Raw genomic sequence first — 21599 nt, forward strand, 5'->3', positions numbered from 1 at the left:
CAGAACACACCAAAAGGATCCAGACCATGCCATGACAAGAAATGCAAAACCTGTCCCCACATCTCCACCACCCCCACTATTACTTCACCCCACAACAGAGCCATCAGCATCCCAGGATCTTACAGCTGCACCTCCAGGAATGTAGTATACCTCATCCAATGCACCAAATGCCCTGATGGCAGATATGTAGGAGAGACCAGACAACAACTGCGCACCAGAATGAATGCACACCGGAAATCCATCAAAGACAGAAACACCCAATTGCCGGTGGGGGCACGTTTCTCACAGGAGGGCCACTCTCTCTCCAATCTCTCAGTCCTGATCCTCAAGGGAAATTTACACAACACATCCCAGAGACGAGCCTATGAGCTCCATTTCATCAACCTGCTGGATACTAGAGATCAGGGACTAAACATAGACATTGGATTTTTGATACATTATTATCTGCCTGGCAACTGACTCCCCAGCCCAGCCCAGCCCCTGGTTTCTTTACTTTTCATTCCATCCAGGAAGAGCACACACCAACTGCTGCAGCTTCCTGAGCCTGACGAAGGGTTTTTGAACCCGAAAGCTTGCTTAATAACTATTCTCCAACCATTTGGGTTGGTCTAATAAAAGATATCAAATTCACCCAAGGAACCTTGTCTGTCTTTCTTTCATGGTAAATTTAGTCAAATAAGAATGACTATTTAAAATTCTGACATGAAATCTTCATTTAGGTGGAAATGATATTTGCAGAATCAATTAATCCAGCCATAAAAAGATCAATTATTTTCTATATTATAGACAGTGGGAAATAACGCACATGAGGATTTTTTTGTGCTGTTATTTAATAACAGATAAAAGCTCCACATTGAAGTAGCCAGTTGCACATACTGGCCGGGATAACTGCAGCCAAGGTGCCCAGAACACCGGGAATGGTTTCTGTTACCATTTTCCTCATTGTTGATCAAATAGGAATATTGCTGCCTGGACTCATAATACGCAAAGAGCAAGGATCATAAGTGAGAAATAAACACATAGGGGAGAGAAAGCACTTCTCTTAGGTCAAGGGCGGGCAATTATTTTGGGTGGAGGGCCGCTTCCTGAGTTTCGGCAAGCCATTGAGGGTCACATGACAGGCAGCCAGAGACAGATAAATATTAACTTTCTAAATTTTTTAGGGGCCCTGCAGGCTGGATAGAATGGCCTGGCGGGCTGCATCTGACCCGCGGGCCACATTTTGCCCACCCCTGTCTTAGGTAAAGAGTAGATGCATATTGTAATGGAAAGGAAGATAATGGTTTACCTTCACATGGCCATGATAACTAGGCCTTGTGCAGATAACTGAATAAAAAATGAAGCTGCAACCTTGGAAGAGCCCCTTTGGAATTGGAAATTCCATATATGGTTCAAAGAAATTCCAATGTTCAAGATGCACACAGACAAATGTTGTGTACAAAAGACACAATCACAAATAAATCCCCAGAAAAGTCAGCAAACAAATGGACACCTGATGTACACTGAGAACATGCTGTAGTTTTATAAGTTTTAAAAGATGACTTATGAAGTTCCCAAAACATTGCATCAACTGTTGGTAAGTCCCCAACATACACAATAAATCAGTATGAATTAATATTCTTCAGACTAATAATACAAAACACCCAAGCCCACAGGTATCTGATATTCACTATTCTTTTCTCACTAGGTTCATCAAAATGTAACATAAGAAATGCTATGCCAACAGAGGTCCAGTATTTGCTGTATCACAGGGGAATAGTAATTATGTGAGGCCTATCTAAACTGATCTGTTCCCTGCCCCTCTTATTTTACAGCTTCCAGCATTTAGAGACCTAGGAATCACTCACTTGTCCATTCTTCAGTGAATGGGCCATTTTTGCCATTTTTCACTAACTTAACTGTTTTGCTCCTGCCTGCCAATTTCATCATTTTACCAATTTTTCCAATCTTTTTTTACCATATTACTGTTTTATCACTTTTACCATATTTTACTGGTTTTATAATTTTTTTTCTGACCTCAATTTTTTAGTTTTTTACTATTTTACCCTGCTTTTCTATTTTTTTTACCCTTTTCCCTGCAGCTTTACTTTTTTTACTCTTTTCCATTTTCACTGTTTTCCCTGACTTTTATTACTATTTTTATTCTTTTCTCTAACTTTACAGATTTACCATGTTTACCAGTCTTTATTAATACCCCGCCCCCATCTTGACTGTTTTACCATTTTCCCCCCAACTTCAGCTTTTTTAACCCACTTTACTTACTTTACCATTTTTATTTCCCCAAATATATTGGGTTTTTATCCACTGCAGTAATTTGTTTTACTAATTTCTTACAAAAAGCTATTTTTTCCTAACTACCTATACTTTACCAATTTTATCATTTTTATCTCTCTGTATTTTTTCATCAATTTTTCCCTTAATTTCCCATTTTTTAACTTTTACCTTTTTACTGTTTCCCGACTTTACTGTTTTTATTGGTAAAAACAAATTACTTCATCAACTCTACAGTTTGTAACGGTAAAATTTTTACCATTTTCTTACAATTTTTTCCTAATCTCACCATTGTTAATAGGCAACTCTTATTGGTTTTAATTTAACGCTTCCCCCTTTACAATTTTTTCACTATTTCCCAAATTTTATCATTTTTAGTGGTAAATATTTTACTTTTTCACCACTGCCTACCATTTTATCATCTACTTTTGAATATTTTACTGTTTTTTCATCGTTTCCCCCCACTGGACTCTACCATTTTAAAACTCTCTCTAAGGAAGAAGGTAAAATCAATTTCTTAATCCATCTGCACTAGCCCATAAACTAATGTCAGCACCAACGCATGTTTATTTAAATTAAAGCATCCAGTACCGGAACGATTTACCTTATGGACGTCAACCACAAAAGTATCTCTTTCAATCTCAGTATGTGTTTTAGAAAGTATTTTCTTGTACTTCTTGTGTTCAAGCAGTCACCCTATGAGCAGACTGGGATCCACTGGATCCTGAAACCCATTGAGGGTGAGATTATAGCTGTTACTTTACTAGTGAAATGGGTGGCACCAGGCAGGTCACACCATGAACAGGGATGCCAATTCCGGTTTAATGAGATGACTGATAAATTCAGAACTGCATTATCTTCTAGCGTCTGCCATATTCTGTATGGATTGCTTGAAGCAGCTGAAAGAAAGTTCAAATGATCCTGAGGGAGTTGTGTGACATTACATATTGAAACCCAAACTACCATTGCCCAAATACATTTTATAGAAAAGAATGTCATTGTGAATAGCAGCCTGAGTGTTTCTTGCAAGTACCTGTTAATATACATGGGGTTCTGACAGATTAGTATCAACTGCCTCTTCCTATGACTTCAGGACTACTTTCATTCCCAGGTTTGTAATTTCCTTGCCATACATGCTCATAGTTCCCTTACTTAATGAACTCCACAGCCTCTGGAGTGCATGCCCATGTGGAGGGTTGAGTAGATTTCATTAGAAACCCTGGTAGACCTACTTGACTCATTCTACCCACAGCTCTTTGATATCCATAGTTTTGTAGAGAGGAGAATTTCTGAAGTGCCCCTAGATGTTCCAAGAAGTTGCTAAATAATCTATTCCCAACCCCTGCCTCCCTCTCTCTCACTTTTGCCTACATGTATTATGAAGAATTGTATCATCAAAATCTCAGATTGATCAGTATTACACATTGAATATTGTGGCCAACATGAGTTTAATGGGACTATTTTAATGTATAAGGATTACTTGTGTAAGCAAGGGTTTGCAGGACCAGCCACTTTTCTGTGTCCCTAATCACATTTCCATTTGCAGGAACAGCCACTTTTCTGTGTCCCTAATCACATTTCCATATGGAACAAACAGACTTCTAAAAATCACTTTAAACAGAGACCTGATTTCTGCTTATGAGTTTCTATTGACTATAATTTAAGATCACCCTTTTTCCATAATGTTACTTGATATATATCATCATCCTTTTTTACATAACACATGGTATAGGATGTAGTAAGAAATGGAGATGAAAAGTCTAAAATGTATTTGTTTAAATAACTAAAAATAAAAGCATGATGGAACTAGAAGAAACATTCTTTGAACACTATACAGCTGTTGTCTTACCTTCCTACTGGTCCCAGATCTCCTGAGTCCTGGCTGCCAGCTTCACTGGGAGTGCTCACTGATTTCGAAGAGGGAGACATAGGGGTTGGGACTAAATAATGAAAATAACAGGTATCCCATGTTACAACATGCAGCGACTGCACTGATGAAGAACAGTGTCAGACAAATCAAAACCAATGAAAAAAATGATAGTGGATGGATGATTAGGAGTATTTGAAATGGTGAAAGCAAATAAGGAAAGGAAAGAAAAAGAAAAGGAAGAGAATCAAGTGAATTTTAAATAATTTTTTGGAAACTTTATAACTGAAACTAATTTAGACAGGATAGAAAGCCAATTCTGGTTCTATAGATAATACACGGTGGTGGGGACAGCTATCTTTGTTTCTTTTATTTTAAATTTGAATTGTGTGAGGGACACAGACAGAGACACACAGACAGAGACAGAGGACATTTATAGATGTGCTCTGGGAGGTGGTGGTGGGGGTGGGGGGATGCTTTAATTAGCGTAGCTCTGAGAGCCGTGCTAATCAAAAGTGTCCAGAGCATCATGTGTATCAGCGTCTCTATGCCAAAAAACGATGGCAGGGCACTTTGAACTAAAGCTCATTGAATGAGCTTTAGTTCAAAGCTCCCCACAGCCGTTTTTCAGTGCAGGACACTGATACGTGACACTGGAGTCTGCTGGAGTGCGGTAATTACCACACTCCAGGAGACTTGATTAATTGAGTCTGCTCCAACGTGCTGTAATTACAGCACATCAGAGCAACCTCCCTGCATGTGTAAAGAAACAGAGAGAGGGGCACATAGAGAGAGACCATAGATATGTGTTGCTTGTTCATTAGGAACCTAGGCCTAAGCAAACTCCTTTAAATTCTATTAGCACTAGGCAATTAAATAATTACATTTATCACATTTTGAATGTAAAAGTAAATATACTGCCTACTGGTCACATTCTGCAGTTTCTTTTTGTAAATAAAATATAAGGGGAAAACAGAATAGAGAAATCTGCCTAGGGAAAAAAAAACTCTCTCCGAAAATCAAGTGAAAATGCATATGAACTTGTTGCATTTTAGTTGTTTTGCTGTTCTCTTCTGTTTTGTAAGGTAATTTAAGTTACAAAGAGACATAATGAATCTGTTGTTTGGGGCCTGATATATCCCCATTGATAAATAAATAAACATTTGATCAGACCCTGAGAGTTCTTTTTCTGTGGCTAAGAAAAACTACTGGAATATACTGTTTGCCTATATTTGCAAAGACAGCTCTGTCTTACCCAACTGGAAAGAAAAAACTTATAGCTTAAGGTCAGCCTGAGTTAAAGCTCTTATCCAGAGAAATAATCAATACAAAAAGTAAAAACATTCTGAATATTTTTTCCAAATTGTGTCTCAGCAATATGCAAACAATGAAAAATGTAGGGATGGCCCCTGTCTGTATTTAATGCAACTGTTCTTCAAAGCAGCCACATGGAAGAAAGCACAGTAAAGACAGGGATTTTAATGCAACAGTGAACTGTTTGGTTCAAATCATGTGCATTTCCTTTTATGGATTTAACAAAGTAAAACTTTCAACTATTTTGTTATACCTTATAATGTATAATAACATATCTGTCAAAAGACCTGGATTTTCCATGTGGCCAGACATTTCATACAAATTGTCACTAGGGACTGTCAAAGAAACAAATGTACTATAAAGAGTGAATTCATTTTCATGACAGCCCTTTGACAGGGACAGGTATGCAGCGGTTGCTTAAACATTCCATGTCCACTTATTTCACAGCTATTAGTTTTACTTGAAGCAGTGTGTGTGTGGGGGGGGGGGGTGAGACCAAGGCAAAACTATATATATAGTTTTGAATATATATACGCAAAGGCAAAATTACAGTCCTTAGCACATTTTAATTGTCAATTTAAAGGGAGAAAAATGGATTTCTATTGTTTAACCAAATAAATAATTGTATATGTTAAATTAAAGTTCTTTTGATAATGTTATAGAGAAATTTATCACTTCAAGTTAAGAAGTTGGACTATTCTGAGTGTTTGTATACATTTTGTTTTAGATACTACAAAATTATTAGACCATTATTTGGGGATAATGACTGGTTGAGTATTTTGTGGGTTTTTCTGTTAAAATTACTATTAATCAATTGCTTTTGTAGCATCTTTACATAATATATAAAATACAATATATAAAAGATGTAATTCTATTAAGGAAAGGCCCAGGCAGGAACAGATGCATCCTGAAGATGAATGCATGGCTGCACAGATGGCGTCACCAGCAGGGATTTTGCTTCTTCAACCACAAGATGTTTCCAAGAAGGATTGCTAGGAAGAGACAGGAATCACCTAACAAAGACAGGGAAGGGCATCTTTACAGACAGGCTCTCTAACCTAGCGAGGAGGGCTTTAAGCTAGGTTTGCCAGGGGATGGAGATTAAAGCCCTAAAGTAAGTGGGGAAGCAGGTCACCTGAAGGAAGCAAAAGTGGGAGGGGAAAGCAGGGGAGGCCTTTTCATTCTTCCTGAGAAAGTAGAGAAATCAGCTAATTACTTTAAATGCCTGTACATGAATGCACAGAGCTTGGGAATCAAGCAGGAAGAACTGGAAGTCCCTGCACAGTCACAGAACTATGACGTGATTGGAATAACAGAGACTTGGTGGGAGCTTGCATGACTGGAGCACTGTCATAGATGAATATAAACTGTTCAGGAAGGACAGGCAGGAGAGAAGAGGAGAAGGAGCTGAGCTTTATGTAAAACAGCTGTATGATTGCTCAGAGCTCCAGTATGAAACTAGAAGACAGGCCTGGGTTATGGCCAGAGGAGAGAGCAACAAGGGCAATGTTGTGGTGAGTATCTTCTATAGACCACCAAACCAGGAGGAAGAGGTGGATGAGGCCTTCTTCGAACAGGTAACAGAAGTGTCCAGATCACGGGCCCTGGTTCTCATGGGGGGCTTCAATCACCCTGACATCTGCTGGGAGGGCAATACAGCAATGCACAGGCAATCCAGGAAGGTTTTGGAAAGTGCTGTGGACAACTTCCTGGCATAAGTTTTGGAGAGTTGGTTGTGGTGTTCTTGATCTGCTGCTCACAAACAGGAAAGAATTGGTGGGGAACATAGAAGAAGATGGCAACTTGGGCAGCAGTAACCATGTGATTGAGTTCAGGAGCCTGAGGAAAGGAAGGAGAGCAGCTGAGTAAGGACCCTGGACTTCAGAAAAGCAGACATCAGCTCACTCAGGGAACTGAAGGACTCACTGGACTTCAGAAAAACAGACTTTGGCTTGGCCAGGATCCCTGGGAGCCTGTCTGAGGGGAAAAGAAGTCCAGGAGAGCTGTTTGTACCTTAAAGAAACTTTAGCAAGGGTGCAGAAATGAACCATCCCAAAGCACATGACAACTAGTAAGTACAGCAGAAAACTAGCTTGGCTTAGCAGGAAACTCTTGCATGAGCTAAAACACAAAAAGGAAGCTTACAAAAAGTAGAAATTTGGGCAAATGTCTAGTGAGGAGCATAACTATTGTCCAGGCATGCAGGGATGAAATCACAGAATCATAAAAAATGAGGGTTGGAAGGAACCTCAGGAGGTCATCTAGTGCAACCCCCTCCGCAAAGCATTACAATCTGCATCTGGGGCTCCTGTTACTGTAAAGAGAGAACTGGCAGTAGATGGAGCCCAGACAGCAGAGCAGGGGTTAGCTACAAGAGGGAATTCACCAAAGAAACACTGCTGCCTAGGCAGGGAGCTGCCCATTAGAGGGAAGGGGTATACCTGTAGGCAGTCAGGGGACCTTGCCATAGGGTAGCTAGCTAGGACAGGGAATAGGGAGCTAGGACAAAATGTTTGGACCCAGCATGGGTTTAGTTTGTGTTACAGCCAGTGGGCTTGGGAGTCTTTGGTTATAGCCAGTTGGCTTATTCCTTTGTTGCACTTTAGACTGGTGGGTTGGGTTGGGTTGGGATTATCAGGGGTTGGTGGAGGTCCCAGTAGTGCCTAAGGGCACGAGAGTGTCTTGAGCCTGTCAAGGGCTGAGAGAGCCCAGGACAGAGAGTAGGCTTGAATACAAAGGCAGGCTACAGCCAGAGAGAGACGGTAACCTAGCATATGCTGGAAACAGGTAGGGGCCGGGGGCCCAGACAGGGCCAAAGTATGCTCAGTTCCCAAAGCAGGCAGAGACAATGCCTGGGGGCCCAGAACCAAAGTATTGAGGTAAGAGCTGGAGCCCAGAAGCCAGGTCCAGCAAAGTGGGCCCAAGCTAGAAGGCCCTGCTAGAGAAAAGGGACGAAGGCTGAGAAGGACAAGGTCCTGACAAGGGAGTGATGGCAAAGTAACACATGTGAGGCATGGGTATGGCTGTAGGGGTGGTCAGAGGCTGTGAACAGCCCTAAAGGCTAAGTGCACAGTGGGCTAACAAGGCCCACTTAGCATAAAGGCAGGGTTTAAACTGATGGAGTCTGGGAGGGACCTGCTGACTGTCAGGAAAATGGTGGCCTGCTCTAGGACATATTAGGCAGCCTTCCTTCTGATCAATTAAATACATCAAGGCATAGCAGGTGAATGAGAAGGGGGAGGTACCCTAGAACAGGAGTCTACAGCAAATGTTAAGTGCCCACCAAGGGGTATCCCAGCCACACCTGGAGCCTGAACTTGCTTCACCAACTATATCATTCTGACCAAGGCTTTGTCTAGCCAGGTCTTAAAAACCCCCAAGGACGGAGATTCTACAACCTCTCTAGGTAATCTGTTCTAGTGTTTTATTAGCCTCCTAGTGAGAAAATTCTTCCTAATATCCAACCTAAACTTCCATTCCTGCAACTTGTTTTGTCATCTGCTACCAGTGAGAACAATCTAGCTCCGTCCTCTTTGACACCACTTTTCAGGTAGTTAAAGGCTGCTATTAAATCCTCCCTCAGTCTTCTCTTCTCCAGACTAAATAAGCCCAATTCCCTCAGCCTTTCCTTATAAGTCACGTGCCTCAGTCCCTTAACCATTTTAATTGTCCTCCACTGGACTCTTTCCAATTTGTCCACATCCTTTCTGTAGTCGGGGGCCCAAAACTGGACACTTCCCCTCTATCTGCTGGCAACATTCCTACTAATGCAGCCCTGTATGCTGTTAGCCTTCTTCGCAACAAGGGCATACTATTGGATCATATTTAACTTCTTATCCACTGTAACCTCCAGATCCATTTCTCCATAGCTGCTGCTTAGGTTGTCACTTCCCAGCCTGTCACGGTACATAGGATTGTTCAATCCTAAGTGCAGAACTTTTCCATTTCTCCTTATTGAACCTCCTAAGATTTCATTTGGTTCAATCCTCCAATTTATCTATGTCTCTCTAAATCCAAGAAAGAATCCTATGCCCTCCACCATATCTACTACTCCCCTCAACTTGCTGTCATCAGCAAACTTGCTGGGGTTGCTCTCCATTCCATCCTCCAGGTCATTGATGAAGATATTGAACAAAAGCAGCACCAGGATTCACCCCTGGGGCACTCTGCTTGAGACCAACTGCCAATTAGACATCAAGCCATTAATTACTACCTCTTGAGCCCAATGATCCTGAGAGTTTTCTGTCCACCTTACAGTCTATTCTTCCAACCCGTACTTCCTTAGTTTGCTTGCAAAAATGCTGTTGAAGACTGAAACAGGCTACCTAGAGAGGTTGTGGAATCTTAGAGGTTTTTAAGACCCCAGGTAGACGAAACCTTGGCTGGGATCATATAGTTGAGGATGATCCTGCTTTGAGCAGGGGGCTGGAATAAATGACCTCCTGAAGTCCCTGCCAACCCTAATATCCTAGGATTCTAATGACATCTACTGACTGGAATCACAGTAATATGCTTTATTGAAATAGGGATGTATTTCTATAGATGCTGGTTGCTTGAACTGAGAAATCAAGATCTCAGTTCAGTACATTATCCCTACGCTGAAAAATCACATAAGCATGTATGTTCAAGAATCAAGGCCTGACTGTTTTCTTGAATTTCTAAAAGACTCTAAATTTTGTAAAATCTTAGCCCCATTGAGATCAGTGTCACAACTTTCATATTGCTAATAATTGATTTTTTCTAGGAAATTTATGATGCTTTTAAATGAAATGTAGAGAGAAATAAATGAAAAACAAGCAAACTAGTTTCTCACATCAGGGGCCACAGATTAAATCACACACAACATAAAATATATGCAAGTCACATTAATACAAACACAACAATTAATGAAACTTATAGGATAAAGTGAAGCCACATGTATCGAGAGTGAAGACTTAGGCTTTAAGAACGAAACAATCAAAAAACAGGAAAGCAAAAAAAGTACTGATAAATTATACCTCAGCAGTAAAAAATAAAGATTTGATGGCATCTGTTAATATTTTATATTTCTCTTTATTATCTCCCTTTACAACTTTATTTGTTTTAAACTATTTCCAAAGAGAACACTCTACATATATACTTCCCTGTTGCTATATATAGATACCAGAATTGTATTTATGGAGCAATAACTGGAACTAAAGAAATAGGATATTAAAAATAATGACATTGTTTGTGGTCTTGGGTAGATGAGAGAGAATATGAACAACAAACAAAGAAATTAAAACTACTGACATTCACAGATATGTTCCCTGTTTGTATTTATGAAAATTCCTTTATAAAAAACAAAGCTGATGTCTAGTGATGCCAAGTACTGGGATCACTATGAATTGGTATTTATGGATGACATGAATGGCTTGCAAGCAAAAGAGTTTGTTCTGCTAACTCAGCCAAAAATTAAAAAAAGGGAAGCATGCTTTAATAGAAAGAAGGAATTAATTGAGGAAAAGCCAAATGTTAATAGGTGCTTAGCTAAGTACCTAGAGGTGGTTCTGGGGATATACCAATGCTCTGTAATAAAGCCTCAGTCTCTCTTCTTTTGCGGTCTAGATCTGAATCCTCCTGGGTTGGTTCTTTCTTTTGTTGAAGATCAGCCTAATATAAAGACAATTAACAAATAGCTTAAGAGAGATAAAGTAAGATTTCTTGACTGCAAGGAAGATATTTACTTGCAATAATTCCTGGCCCATAATAGGAGTACTGTGAAAGACAAGCAGCTAAAAACTTAAGGGATTTATAAACAATAATAATAATCTCATCCAAACTAAACTGGAGGACTCCACTGATTTTTGGGCTGGACTGATATATAAAGTCATTTTCAGGAACTGACACAAATTGCATGGACTAGGCAAACATTCATTTAATGGCACAATGAGATCTCTTCCCCAATTCCAAAAATCACGCCTTCTGCCATGTCACACGTGCATGGCAGGACACACAATTTTGGAATCATAGATCAGATGTCAACTATGCCATTACATCTTGCCTGGACAGGAAGAGCCCAGGTTCATGAACCCTGGGGCTGGAACCAACAGGCCTGGTGCCAGGCCTGGGTTCTACAGTACAGCCAGTTTCAGATTCCAGTGGGTCCCAAGGCTGGGACTGACAATCAGCTGATTGCCAGTCTCAGCCCTGGGACTGCACCAGAGTCTCGAAATGGATCCCAAAGCCCTGTACACTGGTATATCAGAAAACCTCATATATAGACCAGCTGTACGTATTTTTTAAGGTCCCAGTGTGCTGGGGCCCCGGGATCCAGGATGTGGGATCCACATGCTCTGGATGTTAGAACACTGTGTGTACAGCTGGCTGCACACGTAGTTTTTAAAGGTCCCAGAACAGCAAACCCCAGGATCAGGGAACTTCAACCATTCCTGGGGTCCCCATGGCTGGGATGTGTCAAGTGCCTTGCCCCACAGCTCTTGCACTGTGAAGTAAGGGAGCCAACCTGCTGGGGCACAGGCAAATCCATGGCTCTCCATTGCCTGGCTCCCCTAACCCAGCTGATGAGTTCCCCCCAGTCCAGTACCCTGAAAACGGCAGGGTACAGCCCCATGCAGGGCTGTGCCACATAGCAGTCAGTCTGCCAACACAGCAGAGCTGTCAACCAAGCCTCGCCATGCAGTCTGCATCAGGCTACATGGTGGGGACCATGTCACACATTCAATCTAAGGGAAGATGGCATTCAGCCACAAAATTATACACTTGTTGTGGAATAATTTTGTGGCTTGTTTCCCATTTTGTTGCACCATTAACTGCCTGAATATGCGGTCAGGTTACTATTTAAAATTCCATTAACTGGTTAATCGTGACTTAAAATGTACAATCTGCTAGGGGCCTATAAAAATGAATGAATGAGGCCCTGCTCCTGCTCCCATTTGAGTCAAGAGTAGAACTCTTAGGCTAGGTACAGACATTCAAAAAACCTGAGGTGAAATCTATCTAAGTTATGTGGTTTTCTGTAAGCAGCGTAGTTTAGATCATTCATGATCAGAACACACAATTGCCCTTTGGTGGGGAAGCAAATCTTAGACTGGGTTCCACCATTTTTAAACCAGCCTATGAGTGCCAAACTTCTGTTCTTATGGGTATAGATTGGTTTTGTGTGCCAAATTTCTGTTCCGTTATGAATATGGACAGGTTTCCGATCACTTATACCAGTAAAAATGTAATGTCTGTACCTGGCCTCTATGACAAATGATGAGAGTTCAGAATCCACGGTAAGGGGAGCAAGTGTTCTGAATTCCTGGAAATCTGATTTAGTTTCTATGAGACATTTATGACAAAGAAGTTTTACCAGGGAGAGAAGGCTAGAGGGTGTCTGAGTCCTCCTAGATCTTGAAACCTATGATGAAACAGGCAATTTGCTGTCATGGTTGCTTTCTCTCTCCATTGTCTTTCTAAATGAATTAGGTGAGGTAAGGTGGCTGTCCTTCCTCCTATTCCCCTGCTAATTTTTGGGCTGTTTGTTGGTAATTGAACAAAACCATCCAAAATGAAAGGAGATGAAAGACACCATAAGTTGGAAGTCTGATTTCTTAAATCGCATCACATTCCTTAGTAATTCTATGAAATACATGTACAATATTAAAGTGTCAGTTTAAAAGGAAACCAGTTATTAGTAAGGGATAACAGGTGCTTTAAACTATAGTAAGTGTTGACATTTGAAGGAAGGGAAACATAATTGCTTAATGCTTCTTTGACTTTGCATGAAAATTAATATCCATTCCCTGTCAATTCTCACCTCTATTCTGCTAAGTGACTGAATAAAAAGAAGTATAAATCCCTTAATGAAAAACCTAATGCATATTGTCAAGGACAAATAAACTAATATGTCAATCACATTTTAATAGAACTGAAGGCTGCACAGATGCCAGGAGGCTAAAATGCAGTTGCAATTATGCTTTACTTTACTGGAGAATAACAATTGTGAATCTGTTACCTTAGCCAGATCGAGCCTGTCTTAAGAGTATGAAAATACTTATTATGGTTGTAATAGCTTTAAAAAAAAGTCAACCCCCTTTCTATCTCCCTTAGCAGAATAGAGCTCTCTCCTCCACTAAAAGAAAACCAGAAGAAAGCCCTGAAGCAAATCATATTTTCTTTCTACATACAGATCATATCATGTCAGCTAGGGTTACCATATTTCCAGTTCCAAAAAAGAGGACACATATCAGGGGTGGGGGCATATGATTGTGGAGGAGGCAGTGATATGACAGTGCCCTATCCTTGCCTGTTCCATTGCCCCTCATTCCCAAACCACAGCCCCACCCCAGCCCTGCTGCTGCATCTCAATCCCTACTCACAGACCCCTGGCCCTGCCAGTGCCCCTCATTCCCAATCTACAGTACCCCACCCACCTGAGTCATACTAGTGCCCTTCAATCCCAACCCACAGCCCCCTGAGCCTACTGGTGCCCCTCACTCCCTGCCTGCATCCCCCTGGCCCTGCTGGTGCCCCACACTCCTGACCCACAGTTCCCTGCCCCCCGGTACCCCTCACTCCCAAACCACAGCCCCCCCAGCCCTGCCAGTGCCCCTCACTCACAACCCAACTCCCTGCTCGCTCCAGTCCTGCAGTGTCCTCCAGCTACCCTACCCGTGTAAGCAAGGGCACCAGTCTGGCCATGCAGCTCCCTGCTGCCCCTGAAGGCCCCCCACCTGCTTCCCATGCTGAAGGGGCAGGCGCCCTCCCCCACCTCCTATGCTCTGCTGCAACCCCAGTGCCTCGACAGCTTCCCCCAGCGCTGGCAAGCACCCATCCCCCCTCACACACCCACCTCCTCCACACACACACACAAACACACACACACACACACACACACACACACACACACATACAGTCCCCAAGCCCTAGCCCTCCAACCCCTGCTCCCAATAGACTTACCTGCATCCAGCTGCTGGGGCTGCTTCCACCACCCTGCCTAGCTGCATGCTGGCCACGTACGTGGATGTGGTTCCCCCTGCCTCCAATCACCCTCTCCCGTTCCCCCCAGCCCCAAGCAGCTCCTTGCTAAGGCAAGCCGAAAAGTGCCTGGAAAAACCTTGATGCTGAGTAAAGCAAAATCCAGAACATTTGATCAAATTAAAAAAAAAACAGACAGAGATCAAAGAATCAAAAAAGAAGACAGGTCCAGGAAAATCTGGATATATGGTAAACCTATGTCAGCTGAAAATAGCTTAAACATATCTGTTGTGAAAACAATTTTTGTTTTAAACTTCCTTGATTGAAAATAAGCATTTCTATTTTGGGTCTACAGCTAAAGTAGTTATAAGAATCATTTTATACATGAAAGCCACCTTGCATAAACAAATAAAGATGGTAAGACCTAAGCAAGCCCTTGCTGTCATTTAGAGATGCTATGCATATTTACCTCTTTCTTTTTCCTCTCTTCTTCCTTCCGTTTTTTCTCCTCTCTTATTTGTGCTAACCGCTGCTTTTTGCGCTCCAACTCTGCTTTTAAATCACTTTTGTCTGACATTGCAGCTCTGTTAGATGATAAAATAAAATTAGAGCAACTGAGAAAAAAAATAGAAGTAAACATTTTTTTTTACTTATTTAAAATGTGACTTTCTTGCAACAGAAGTTATGTTTATGACATTCCTTCAAATGTGTATTTATATAGGCAGTAGGCACTGGTGCTTGGAACTACAGTGACACTGCTGAAAATAACACCTTTGTCAGGCAATTTCCCATCCTAGTATCCCCAAAAGGTATGCAAAAATCTGTACTAATTATCTTCATTAAAGGAGCACCTTTGTCAGAAGTACCTATTTTTTGTTAGTCTTTTCAGCACTTCAGGATCTAATTCAAATCTGTTGAATCATGTGGAAAGTCTCCCAATGACTTTAACAACCCTTTTTTGGATCAGATGCTAGGGTACATATCCACAAAAGGATTTAGGAACCTAAAGTGAGACCTGGATAGTATTCAGGCATTACAAATCTAATCTCACCCCCATAGTGCCTTAGGCTCCTGTAAAGATCCCTAAAGGACCTAAGATTCTGCTTCAGTATAGGCCTAAAACTGCCATGATCTTGGCAGGGCTGAACAGGTTTGTACTTATCATGACTAAGTGCAGCAATGCTCAACCTTTTTTGTCCAGTGGGCTGGATGGGCAGTGCCCAGTTCCTCCACGGACCAGATCCAGCTGGTGGACCCAATTGGATTCCCCAGGGCAGGTGCAGAGGGAGGTTGAGCCAGCCCTGATCCAGCTGTGTGGGGGGAAGGGGCTAGGCCTGGCCCCAATCCAGCCTCATGGGGCAAGGGGGCATGGCCCAGTCCTGTGGGAGTGTGGCATGGCTCAGACCTGAACCAGCTAGGCACAGGGAGGCATGGCCCAGCCCCACAGGAGGATGGGAGCATGGCCCGGACCCACAGGAGGAAGTGTGGGGAGGAAATGGGCTAGCCCTGAACCAGCTGCACAGAGGGATCTGTGCTGACCTTGATCTGGCTGTGCAGGGGGGAAAGTCGGAGCCAGGCCATAGGAAAGTCAGAGCTTGGGATTTCAGCAGCAGGGAGGAGTGGCAGTTTTAACTGCCACCGATACCCTACAGCCAAATTTCCTGACCCTCATGGAGCCCCATGGGCCAGATTCCAAGGTTTGGCAGGATGCATTTGGCCTGTGGGCTGGAGGTTGAGCACCCCTGACTTAGTGCATTTGGAATCCTTAAACTAAGTGTTCCTCTTTAGGACCTGTATGGGTAAGCACATTAGATACAAGCCAACAAATCAAGACAACTACCACCACTTCCATTCTGTACTAGGCCCTCCTCAGATTGGGGGCATCAAGCCAATCTCTCTTATCTCCCAGGAGAATGCTCTAACCACAAGGCTAGATGTGTGGAAGATAAGTAAACTGCACCCTTCTCTCCTTCTTGATGCTGTATCGTTTTGCAGAAAAATGGGCATTGTTCATTTGTCCAGAGAGAGGGAGACAGAGTTAGTGAGCACAAGATTCTCTAACCCAGCACAGTGATTAGAACATTCCTCCATGAAGAAGACCTAGATTCCAGTCTCTACTCAAAGGACAGTTTATGTAATTTATTTTATAAAATACCTGTTTTAAAAGGAACGTTGACATGTATTCTTGCTTTGAAAGGAACAAGTTAGGCACTTATATCCAGGAGAGGTTTGGGGCTGTGAGTCCCAATCTGACTCAGGTGACTACCTGCGTGCCAGAACTATATCTAAAACTACAAGAAGAATGAGACAAATATATTCTTACCATTTCTTGTTGGCCACCTTGGGTGCCTGTACAAATCTAAGATTTTGAGAAGGGGGTGCAGATGGTATGGCACATCATTACATATAACAGAGCACATTTTTCTCTAGATAAAGAGAAGCTAGTAGCTTTACTAATATGCTAGGGCGGCTAGCATTATATTATGCAGTTTAAGATCAAAGTAAAAACAAATATAATTATTGGAATGTTCTCTCATTTTCTAGATAATACATTACATTTAAAATACCACAATAAACTAGGAAAAAATAGTTAAAAATTGTGTCCCATAATCATTCTAATTAAATATCAGCTGATTGTCAGTCCCACTCCTGTGGTTCAGATTCATAAAACAAAATCTAACCTTCTTAAGCATCTTCACAGTGCCTCCAATACCTCCCTGTCAGTCATTTCAGAAAGGTTCTTTGGGTGAATCTGATATCTTTTATTAGACCAACTTAAATAGTTGGAGTACAATTTTTAAGCAAGCTTTCAGGTTCAAAAACCCTTTGTCAGGCTAATAAAAAACCCTTCGTCAGGCTAATAAAGGAAATCAGATTCACCCAAAGAACCTTGTCTGCCTATGTCCTTAGACCAACACAGCTACAACCTACACCCCTATCAGTCATTTCTTCACTTGAGTTAAAAAGGTCTGCAGGGCTGTGAAATAGAAGAGAGACCTTACCAGGAGTGGCTAGCAGACAGCAACATTGTAGAAGAAAGGATAGTTTGCATAGGGGAATGTCAAGACCATTAAAAAGATAGAGAATCCTTAACACCTGTCGAATAGAGAGAGATTAGCAGGAGTCAGGGAGATGATATAACAAGCCCTGAGGTAATCGACTATCTCAGGGATATATGGATAGAAATGCTGTTTCCCCTCCCAGGCAGGTGGTTTTAACTACTAAGTGAAGCAGGGATCAAGGGGTGCACTTTAATGTCAGTCTCGCTACATTTTTATTTCATGCAAGCTAAATCATCCTTTGAGCTAAGACTTATCAAGTAGTCAAACTTGGTTCGAAGTTTCTTTCTAGAATATTAAATGATGCTTACAACAGGGTCAAATTTACTCTCCAGTGAAGGACTTATACAAAGTCTTGACCATGTAACCTTAAGATGCTTTTGAAATTCTCCCATTCTGTACTGCCATTAGAACATGCCTTCCAAATGAGAAGAGAAGGGACTCTCCCAAGGTTTGACACAAGCAGAAGCAGATCTCAAAAGCGCACCTGATGCCAATCTGATTGCTAATCCACAAAAATGCTTTACCAATCTTTGACTTAAATCACACATTGTTTATTCTGACTGTAACATCAGCTTCAGAGTCACCATAGATTATTACATAATAGCATCAGTAGAGATTTGCTCAATAGTGGTTTAGTTATAGATTCCTTCAGGGACACTAATGCAGACTCTAGCATAAAAAGTTAATTACACCCTTTTGTATTGACAATTCATGCATTATTGACCACAGCCCCATTACAGCTCAGAAACAATCAGATCAATGCAAATGTCATGTTCATGCCATAGTTTGTTATTTGCTCAATGCATGAGAAATTTAAATAGGTAACCCTCCATTAATACTAATTAGGATATAGCTCTCATTATGACCTGCATTGATTGGCCATCAGATCTGTATATATACACACTAAAAATGATACAACACTTCCACCGGTCATAAATTTCTCCACATTGACAAGACTTTTTCATCAAAACAATAAATGTATAATTGGTTCATGCTATAGAGGGTTCTGTACACTACAGCTGAAATGATTAGGTTGTCTTTGAAAACATTCTTTTTGTAGATGCAGGGAGGGTATCAGTGTAAAATGGAGCACAATGTAGCAACCATGCAGCAGGTACAGCTGTACCCGTAGCAATTTTTTTTTTAAGGAAATGTTTTTGTGTCACAAGTCAAATCAGCCAAATCAATCCCAAATCCATGAGTCATTCAAGAACCAGATGTGGCCCTGCTATTGGCAAGCATCCTCCGTCCCCACCTGGGGCTTCAGATGCTTCCAAATCCTTTGGCGGGCATCCTACATGCAGGCCCAAGCCCAGAGGCTTGGGGTTCGGAGGCCCCGAGTTTTGCTTGCCCTCAGCCGTATGGCCACAGGAGCAAGCTAGGGAGGAGCCTCCCGTTTCCATGAAGTCTAGCCGAAATCTTCCCACTGGAAGTGGAAGTGGGAGGCTAACTATGCATTACCTCAGTCAGGGTACTACCTCCCTGTGGTTTTCCCCAGCCAGTAGGAAAATCAGCCAGTAGGAAAACCACCTTGGTGGTCATGGTATTTCCCTTGCCAGGTAGCTGTAGTGATAGGAACAGGATCAGAAGCATCTGCAGCCTATGCCAAAGCTATCCTACTCTCTAAACCAGCAGCTTTAACATAAAATTGTGCCGAATAGGGTAAGTCATAGAAAGAAATGATCTTCAGACTGATGTCATAGTTCAAACACACCAGCAGTTAAACCACTTTAACAGTGAATGAAGGGCTAAAGTTCTCCGGTTGCTCAGGGTCCAGAGAGCCCTGCTGGAGCTTCCAGGGTGATTTCTTATTAACTCAATGCAAATGATAAAAACAGTATTGGGACTGGGAGCACAAGGGAGATTAAATTAGTTAACAAGCTTGACCCCTTGTGTGCATATTACATACACAGGTGGCCTTAATCTTTGATAGTCAACAGATTATTCCTGCCTACTCTTTGCTCCATTCATAAAGAAATAAAAGCATTTGTTTTTTTCTCATTCTGAAAACAATGACTAACTGTATTCAACACAAATAACCAAAAGTAATATCCCCTTTAACAACAATATTTTTTTTTGATCAGTCAGTATAAGGTTACTGGAGATAGCTGAAAAATAATACAGATTTTTTTCTAATGATAATATTGGTATCTCCTTTCAACCAGTGCTAGGATTTGTGGTCCATGTGGTAGCAGAGCCTCAATTCTGTTTGAGGTTATTTTCCTAATTTGTTTCATGCATTTGAATTTTAATTTTACAATTTCCACCTAGAAGCCTCTTAGGACAGATAGAGGATTTGTTTTTTGGGGGTTTTTTTCAGTCCTGCAGTTGGGCAACAGTGAGTGGGAACCTGTTTCTAAGCAAAAAATATGCAAATTTTAGTTTAAAGCTGATGACAGAAACCCTGATGATTTATCTTCCCTTTCTGTTTGGAAACCTATTCACTGCTATCTGACACAAAATAGTTCTCTTAATGTCATGAAAGCTAAATGGCCTTGTCCAAGATAAGCAACAGCTATTTAATTTTTCACACATTCTTTATTGTAAAAAAACCTATGGTGTTCTATTACATCATGACCCTGTTTGTAATAAAAATATATCCAGCAAAGATGCATACATTAGCCTGAGAATGTTGTCAGATTAAGCCTGTACAAAGGACTCTGACACATTTATTTCTGGATATGCTCTTCCTAGCTATATTCCTATAATTCTTTAGTCTTCCAAATAGACTACTTGGATTCAAATGACCAGGGAATCTCTGCTAGGATTTAAGAAAAAAATTCTAAATATATAATTGCCTTGCTAAGTCAGCAGACAGGGATGAGGCAATATATTGATGCTGAATATATTATTTGTGTTTAATAATTGCATTTGATGCCAACTACCTACTTAGCAGTATGTATTTACTTCCAGGAATTGAAAAGCGCCTATTGTACCCCAGGTGTACTTGGGTATATACTCCCCTTTTCCAGTTGAAGGGAATTGTTAGCTGGCAGGTGTGCTGTGAAGGAACCACTCAGTTTCCTTCCTTTCCTGTAGAACCAGGCCAGGACAGTCAGGGGACTTAACTATATACAAATTTATTTACATTAACTTAGCACAAGGAAAATAAACATACATACATACATACATGTATATACACACACACAAACATATTAATATTATATATATATATATATATATAATATCCAAACAAATACCATAAACATTACCCTCTGGGTAAATGCTATAAAACCTTATACCAGTGCTCCAGAGACAGGTAAGTCACAGATAAGTATCTGATCTGGAACAGATAAACCCCAAAATAAACAGAGATAACCAACAGATAAGCTACAGGTAAGTACAGGCAAAGAATAAATAAGCTCCAAATAAATACAAATAAACAACAGGTGAATAATAACGAAAGGGGATTCCAGCAGAGGCCTAGTCAAAGTCATACATTTAAGACTTTGGGAGCATAAAAAAAGTGGAAACAGGGAGAGATTACCAAAGAAGAGTATACCTCCTCTGCTCGTGCTTGTAGGGAGGCAGTTAGACAGGCCAAAGCTACCATGGAGCTGAGGATGGCATCCCAAGTTAAGGATAACAAGAAATTGTTTTTCAGCTATATAGGGAGTAAAAGGAAGGCCCAGGGTGGAATAGGAACCCTACTAGATGGGCATAAGCAATTGGTGATGGACAGGGGGGACAAGGCTGAACTCCTCAATGAGTTCTTTGCCTCAGTGTTCCTAAGCGAGGGGCAAGACAAGTCTCTCACTGGAATTGTAGAGAGGCAGCAGCAGGGCGTCAGACTACCATGCGTAGACCCTGAGATGGTGCAGAGTCACTTGGAGGAACTGGATGCGTTTCAGTCAGCAGGCCCAGATGAGCTCCATCCGAGGGTACTGAAGGCACTGGCTGACATCATTGCACAGCCACGTGCGGGAATATTTGAACACTCGTGGCGCACAGGCCAGGTCCCGGAGGACTGGAAAAGGGTCAATGTGGTCCCCATTTTCAAGAAGGGGAGGAAGGAGGACCCGGGCAGCTATAGGCCAGTCAGTCTCACCTCCATCCTTGGCAAAGTCTTTGAAAAAATTATCAAGGCTCACATTTGCGAGAGCCCGGCAGGAAAAATTATGCTGAGGGGAAACCAGCACGGGTTC

At 41.5% G+C, this 21599-nt stretch overlaps 1 protein-coding gene across 3 annotated transcripts in view; it reads right to left on the reverse strand.

The window, feature by feature from the left end:
• DYNC1I1 (dynein cytoplasmic 1 intermediate chain 1) overlaps positions 1-21599 on the reverse strand; it is a 289110-nt gene that overhangs the window by 240183 nt on the left and 27328 nt on the right. For all 3 annotated transcript variants that reach the window (XR_003095040.1, XM_014521844.2, XM_025209028.1), the window contains exons 2-4: positions 14862-14976; positions 10969-11083; positions 4121-4211 (exon numbers count right to left, since the gene is read on the reverse strand). Coding sequence is in view for 2 of the 3 variants with exons in the window: in XM_014521844.2 (XP_014377330.1) it covers positions 4121-4211; positions 10969-11083; positions 14862-14969 (314 nt within the window). In the remaining variant the exon portion in view is untranslated. The remainder of the gene's footprint in view (positions 1-4120; positions 4212-10968; positions 11084-14861; positions 14977-21599) is intronic.

The sequence above is a fragment of the Alligator sinensis genome, unplaced genomic scaffold, assembly GCF_000455745.1.
Source record: "Alligator sinensis unplaced genomic scaffold, ASM45574v1 scaffold196_3, whole genome shotgun sequence".
Lineage (NCBI taxonomy): Eukaryota > Metazoa > Chordata > Crocodylia > Alligatoridae > Alligator > Alligator sinensis.